Source organism: Babylonia areolata, chromosome 35, assembly GCF_041734735.1.
Source record: "Babylonia areolata isolate BAREFJ2019XMU chromosome 35, ASM4173473v1, whole genome shotgun sequence".
Taxonomy (NCBI): domain Eukaryota; kingdom Metazoa; phylum Mollusca; class Gastropoda; order Neogastropoda; family Buccinidae; genus Babylonia; species Babylonia areolata.
In genome coordinates, this window is record NC_134910.1 from 1,335,001 (window position 1) to 1,342,500 (window position 7,500).

General features: G+C 45.1%; 1 protein-coding gene across 3 annotated transcripts in view; it reads left to right on the plus strand.

Moving 5' to 3' along the window:
- LOC143277813 (uncharacterized) overlaps positions 1–7,005 on the plus strand; it is a 27,833-nt gene extending 20,828 nt beyond the window's left edge. For 2 of the 3 annotated variants that reach the window (XM_076582719.1, XM_076582720.1), the window contains 4 exons: positions 1–204; positions 1,145–1,519; positions 5,392–5,430; positions 6,623–7,005. The exon at positions 1–204 is cut by the window's left edge and continues 84 nt beyond it. In XM_076582719.1, coding sequence (XP_076438834.1) covers positions 1–204; positions 1,145–1,519; positions 5,392–5,430; positions 6,623–6,627 — 623 coding nt within the window. In that variant the 3' untranslated portion in view covers positions 6,628–7,005. Of the gene's footprint in view, positions 205–1,144; positions 1,520–2,879; positions 2,924–5,391; positions 5,431–6,622 lie in introns of all 3 variants that reach the window. The other variant, XR_013053786.1, reaches the window with a different exon arrangement.
- The last annotated feature ends 495 nt before the right edge of the window (positions 7,006–7,500 follow it).

Here is a 7,500-nt window from a genome sequence, read left to right on the forward strand (position 1 = left end):
CTGGGTCTGGGTCTGGGTCTGGGTCTGGATCTGCCACTGGGCCAGTGCCTGGATCTGGGACTGGGTCTGGGTCTGCCCCTGGATCTGGGTCTACGTCTGGGTCTACGTCTGGGTCTGCCTCTGGGTCTGGGTCTGGAGCAGCCAACACTATGGGTCAGGCTCCCACCATGGCTACTGGGGGACTGTTCGGGAACTTTGGTTCAAGTAGGTCACCGTGCGCGCTCGCGCGCGTGTGTGTGTGTATGTGTGTGTGTGTGTGGGGGGTGACAGGGGGTGAGGGTAGAGGGGTATATGTGTGTGTGTGTGTGTGTGTGTGTGTGTGCGTGTGAATGAGTTAGAGAGAGTATATGTGAGAGAGAGAGAGTGTGTGTGTGTATGAGTGTGTGTGTGTGTGTGTGTGAGAGAGTGTGTGTGTGAGTAAGTGAGTGTATGTGTGTGTGAGAGAGAGACTGAGAGAGAAAGAGAGTTTGCGCGCGCGCGTGTGCGTGTTTCCGTGTGTGTGTGTGTGTGTGTGTGTGTGTGTGTGTGTGTGTGTGTGTGTCTGTGTGTGTGTGTGTGTGTCTGTGTGAAGGGAAAGTTTGCGCGCGTGTGTGTGTGTTTGCGTGTGTGTGTGTGTGTGTGTGTGTGTGTGTGTGTGTGTGTGTGTGTGTGAGAGAGAGAGAGAGAGTATGTGTGCGTGAGTGAGTGCGTGTGTGTACGTCTGTGTGTCTGTCTGTATGTCACCTACCTCCCCCTTTCTCTCACTGTCTGAATTCCTGCCACTTATGTGCACATCTTTCTTTTTGTCTTGTGAGTCCGTCTGTCCCCAGTTCTCTGTCTGTCATAATGCTCCATGGTTTGGTTTTTCTCTTGTGAGTCCGTCTGTCCCCAGTTCTCTGTCTGTCATAATGCTCCATGGTTTGGTTTTTCTCTTGTGAGTCCGTCTGTCCCCAGTTCTCTGTCTGTCTGTCATAATGCTCCATGGTTTGGTTTTTCTCTTGTGAGTCCGTCTGTCCCCAGTTCGGTGTCTGTCTCAATGCTCCATGGTTTGGTTTTTCTCTTGTGAGTCCGTCTGTCCCCAGTTCGGTGTCTGTCTCAATGCTCCATGGTTTGGTTTTTCCTGTGGTGTGGGATGACACCTGTACCTGTCTGTACCTTCCGGCAGGTGCCCCCGGCACGAGCACCCTCAACAAACTGATGCAGGGCATGATGGCCTACGAGGCCATGCAGGACCCACCAGAGCACCGTTCCCGAGGCCTGTCCCCGGGCACCGTGGGATCCGGCGGTCTCAACCTGCCTGGGTTGTCCGGCCTTATGTCCGGTCTTAACCTGCCTGGGTTGTCCGGTGTGAGCCAGAGCGGTGGCGGTCTCATGGAATCCGGCGGTCTCAGCCTGCCTGGGATGTCCGGCCTCAACCTGGGCGGTGGTGATTTGATGGGAGGAGGCACTGGGCTGACTGGTGCCTGGTCCCTGCCCGGAGGCGGAAAACAGAACGGGGGGCAGTCAGGACTGGGAGGCACCGGCGGTGCTGCTGGGGGAGGTGGGTGATTATTGGGGGGGTGGGGGGGGATTTGGGGGGTGGGTCCGGGGGGGAGGGTTCTTGTAGGGAGTGCGTGTGTGTGATAGGTTGGGTTGGGTTGGGGGTGGGAGATGTGTGTGTGTGTGTGTGTGTGTTAGATTATCTTCAATGTACAAGTATGTGTATTCGTGTCAATTTGTTCTCTCTCTCTCTCTCTCTCTCTCTCTCTGTGCCTCTCTCTCTCTGTCTTTCTCTGTCTCTTTCTGTCTTTCTCTGTCTCTTTTTCTCTGTCTCTCTTCCTTTCTTTCTTTCTCGCTGTCTGTCTATCAGTTTCGAATATTCAAACTCTAACCGAATGATCAAAGTTTTTGTTACGAATGTATTTGATTTTGTGCACACAATTCTGAACTTTGAATTAAAATGTGTCTATAGATGCCACCTGCCACTAAATAACTCTCGCTTTGTTGTTGTTTTTTGTGTGTGTTTGTGGGTTTTTTTCCCTTCTTTTGTGTTGTTTTCTTTCTTTCTTTTTTAATAGTAGATAAGAATTACGCGCCATCCACGAATACTTTGCCTCTTGTTGTACATGTTGTGTCCATCTGTTGTTTGCAAAGTAAGGCCACCTTGTTCTGTTGTTTCCAAAGTAAGGCCACCTTGTTCTGTTGTTTCCAAAGTAAGGTCACCTTGTTGTTCTGTTGTTTCCAAAGTAAGGTCATCTTGTTCTGTTGTTTCCAAAGTAAGGTCACCTTGTTGTTCTGTTGTTTCCAAAGTAAGATCACCTTGTTCTGTTGTTTCCAAAGTAAGGTCACCTTGTTCTGTTGTTTCCAAAGTAAGGTCACCTTGTTCTGTTGTTTCCAAAGTAAGGTCACCTTGTTGTTCTGTTGTTTCCAAAGTAAGGTCATCTTGTTCTGTTGTTTCCAAAGTAAGGTCACCTTGTTCTGTTGTTTCCAAAGTAAGGTCACCTTGTTGTTCTGTTGTTTCCAAAGTAAGGTCACCTTGTTCTGTTGTTTCCAAAGTAAGGCCACCTTGTTCTGTTGTTTCCAAAGTAAGGTCATCTTGTTTCGCTAACATCCTTGTTCGTGGGACGTTGCTTATGAAATGATTTATGATAATGAAAAAAAAAGTGTTGGTTTTCTCATTCCTGTTGCCCTCAGAAAGAATTCAAAATCCTTACTCTCTCTCTCTCTCTGCTTCTTCTTCTTTCTGTCTTTCTGCCTTCCTTTCTCTCCTTCTTTCTGTCTTTCTGCCTTCCTTTCTCTCCTTCTTTCTGTCTTTCTGGTTTCCTTTCTCTCCTTCTTTCTGTCTTTCTGCTTTCCTTTCTCTCCTTCTTTCTGTCTTTCCCGTCGTTCAGTGTGACCATTACGTTCATGTCTGTTTTCAGCGTCAGCAACAAGCGGCTAATGCGACAGTAATCCTTTTCAAAGGGTAACTAACTCGTCCTGTCGACAGTAATCCTTTTCAAAGGGTAACTAACTCGTCCTGTCGACAGTAATCCTTTTCAAAGGGTAACAAACTCATCCTGTCGACAGTAATCCTTTTCAAAGGATAACAAATTCATCCTGTCGACAGTAATCCTTTTCAAAGGGTAACTAACTTATCCTGTCGACAGTAATCCTTTTCAAAGGGTAACAAACTCGTCCTGTCGACAGTAATCCTTTTCAAAGGGTAACTAACTTATCCTGTCGACAGTAATCCTTTTCAAAGGGTAACTAACTCGTCCTGTCGACAGTAATCCTTTTCAAAGGGTAACAAACTCGTCCTGTCGACAGTAAGCCTTTTCAAAGGGTAACAAACTCGTCCTGTCGACAGTAATCCTTTTCAAAGGGTAACAAACTCATCCTGTCGTCAGTAAGCCTTTTCAAAGGGTAACAAACTCATCCTGTCGACAGTAATCCTTTTCAAAGGGTAACTAACTCGTCCTGTCGACAGTAATCCTTTTCAAAGGGTAACTAACTCATCCTGTCGTCAGTTAGCCTTTTCAAAGGGTAACAAACTCATCCTGTCGTCAGTAAGCCTTTTCAAAGGGTAACAAACTCATCCTGTCGACAGTAATCCTTTTCAAAGGGTAACTAACTCGTCCTGTCGACAGTAATCCTTTTCAAAGGGTAACACACTTATCCTGTCGACAGTAAGCCTTTTCAAAGGGTGACTAACTCGTCCTGTCGACAGTAAGCCTTTTCAAAGGGTAACTAACTCGTCCTGTCGACTGTTGCTGACTGTCAGAGTCATTCATTTAACCGAAATAAGTTCGTTGGAAATCAAACATCCGGTTTTACTAAGCATATGCTGTTAAAGCTCTGTGTGTGTGTGTGTGTGTGTGTGTGCGTGTGTGTGTGTGTGTGCGTGTGTGTGTGTGTGTGTTTGTAACCACACCATAACTAGTTTGGGGAAAGAAGGATGTTGATGCTGACGACAATCAAACAATTAACACAATGATTTTTTTTTCGGTTACAATACATGAATTGCTTGTTAAAATAAGCATTTTGAAACTGAAAAGTTAACAGAAATTGTGTTTATTTCACAAGTACTCGAGACGTGTAAACTCTCATGGAAGTGTATTTATGTAATTACTTCAGTTTTGTTCAGCTATTAACAAGAGTTTCATATTGTTGCTGGTGTGAATGTCAATGGTGTGAGGCGTTCTGCCTGTGAATGTCAATGGTGTGAGGCGTTCTGCCTGTGAATGTCAATGGTGTGAGGCGTTCTGCCTGTGAATGTCAATGGTGTGAGGCGTTCTGCCTGTGAATGTCAATGGTGTGAGGCATTCTCTGAAACCAGATCGCTGTTTATCATAATAATCCTGATCTGTGATAGAATTCCTATCTGACCCATCTCTCCTGTTCCGACATTGTTTGCCTGTTTCTCTGTGCCACTATCTGTCTATCTGTCTGTCTATCTGTCTGCGTGTCTGTCTCTCCATCTCTCTCCATCTCTGTTTCTGTCTCTGTCTCTCTGTGCCACTGTCTGTCTATCTGTCTGCGTGTCTGTCTCTCCATCTCTCTCCATCTCTGTTTCTGTCTCTGTCTCTCTGTGCCACTGTCTGTCTCTGTCTGTGTGGCTGTCTCTCCATCTCTCTCCATCTCTGTTTCTGTCTCTGTCTCTCTGTGCCACTGTCTGTCTATCTGTCTGCGTGTCTGTCTCTCCATCTCTCTCCATCTCTGTTTCTGTCTCTGTCTCTCTGTGCCACTGTCTGTCTATCTGTCTGCGTGTCTGTCTCTCCATCTCTCTCCATCTCTGTTTCTGTCTCTGTCTCTCTGTGCCACTGTCTGTCTATCTGTCTGCGTGTCTGTCTCTCCATCTCTCTCCATCTCTGTTTCTGTCTCTGTCTCTCTGTGCCACTGTCTGTCTATCTGTCTGCGTGTCTGTCTCTCCATCTCTCTCCATCTCTGTTTCTGTCTCTGTCTCTCTGTGCCACTGTCTGTCTGACGTAATCCTTTGTCCTGTGGTGCCTGTCTCTTGCCTTCACCCCTTCCTTCTTTCCTTCCTTCTTTCCTTCCTTCCTTTCTTCCTTCCTTTCTTCTTTCCTTTCTTCCTTCCTTCCTTTCTTCCTTCTTTCCTTCCTTCTTTCCTTTCTTTCTTCCTGCCTTCCTTCTTTCCTTCCTTCTTTCCTTCCTTCCTTCCTGCCTGCCTTCCTTTATTCATTCATTAATGCACTCATTCAATCATGCATTCTTCAATTTCGTGTTTTTGTTTTGTTGTTGGTGGTGGTTTTGGTTGTTGTTTTTTTGTTTTGTTTTGTTTTGTTTTTTTTTAGATTTGTGTCCGGCACTCAGTTTATGTTTCAATCCTGCAGCAATACAAGATTCAAGAATACTTTGTTATTTGTAAATAAATGATTTGTTAAAGATAATGATCATGGATAATGGTTGATTTTCTTCTTTTTTTCTTTTCAGCGGACTTTGGAATGCTGGGTAACATGTTCAGAATGCTAGGTAAGGACCTGTGTCATAAATTCCTCTCTGTCTGTTTGTATGTCTGTCTGTATGTATGTCTGTCTGTTTGTCCCAGTGTGAGCCGTAGGACTGTCAACCAATCAAATCAACCAAAACACTTTGTTATTTATTATCAATCTGTGCAAACACAGGCTCGTTGTAAACACAAACATAAAATAACACGTGTACCATGAAAAGAGATTAAAGACTGAAACAAGCCACACACACACACACACACACACACACACACACACACACACACACACACACACATATTAAGATAATAAATAATCCCATAACACTATATACAAACAAAAACATCCAACAAATAAATCCATATAATAAAATGCACACACACACACACACACACACACACACGCACGCACGCACGCACGCACGTGTGTTGTGCACGTGTGTGTTGTGCACGTGTGCGTGTGTTGTGTACGCGTGTGTGTATGTGTGTGAAGAGATAGAGAGACAGATAGAAAGACATGAAGACAGACTGATTTGTGAGAGATTGTGTGTGTGTGTGTGTGTGTGTGTGTGTGAAGAGATAGAGAGACAGATAGAAAGACATGAAGACAGACTGATTTGTGAGAGATTGTGTGTGTGTGTGTGTGTGTGTGTGTGTGTGTGTGTGGTGCACGCGTGTTTTGGTTTGTATGCACGGTGTCTGTTTATGTTTACATCTATGGGAAGTCATTTACAGCTCAGTCTTTTGTGAAGGGCTATGACTCAAACTAGCGGACAAAATTGCACTTGATCTTAGTGCTGCAGCCTTGTGGGCTGGCTGGCCTTTGGGAGCCATCCCCAGCGCCGACTGTCCTGAAACTGTCTTGGCCAAGAGAATGGGGATGTAACTTGGGCAAGACACTCTCCACTGTGGTAAAGTTCGAGCCCAAATAGTCCGGGTAGCAGTTACCTCCTCTGCTGTTCTGATGGTCATTGTCAAACACAACTGGCTGTCATACATCTGTGTGCACGTGTACGTGAACATCATCTGGTGATGGAATGAATCAGAGAAAGAACATGTAGAATGCTTTGTTCTATCCTTCTTTCCCTGTTTTCACGTGCTGTTGTGTTCCATGATGCACTGTTGTTCGCGTAGCGTTTCATGTCAGGTACTTAGAGGCTATTATATGGAGAGTTTGCGCCAAATTAATACATCATTATTATTCACTCTGTTCCACAGGCTAGAGGCGCTTCAGGAAAGACAACTCTTGTAGAAATCCCACCACGCTGCTTCCGGTACATTATCTATTTACAGAACATCAGGCTGCGCTGGCTTCAATCGTCTCCATGTACCAACAGATTGACATCGACAACGGAAGATATATAGCTCTCTGCATGTAGGCTATTTTGTGACCATCACTATCATGTCGGTACTTTATTGAGAACATTCTACCCTCACTGTGCGCTGTTAAGATTTTCTTGGAGGATTTTCTTATTTCGCTGTCCGCATAACGTGTGCTGATTCTATCCTGTACTGATCACTGTAGACACCATTCTCCTCGCGACTGAGCTTAGCTTTGGTTTAGGTTTGATTATCAGCAAATAAATTGGAATAAGACTGGAGTTGAGCGTGTGTGTGTGTGTGTGTGTACTTGCGTCTGTGTGTGTGTGTGTGTGTGTGAAGAGGCAAAGAGACATCACCGGTGCTTTGAATACAGATACAAAGAGAGAGAGACAGACCGACAGAGACTAAAATCAGTGACGCCAGAACTAACGCCAGTGACTCACTCACTCTCCTGATAATGCACACACGCAGACGCACACACGAGGAGGAGGAGGAGAAGAAGAAGAAGCAGCAGCAGTCCAAAAATAAGAAATATACTACAGTACATGTTTAATGGCAAATAAGAAAAAACTACAAATTCTGCACCCACATGCAAAGAAACAGTCCCCAGACAATGTATACACACTGTACAACTATACCGTGATGATGGAGAAAGTCAAGCATACGCAGCGAAGCACAGAAACGGACTGATTGGAAAAAGAAAGAAACAAGGACTGGGCCAAATCGATCATTAAAAAGATAATGAGGAAAATAGAACACGATATAACCAAAGA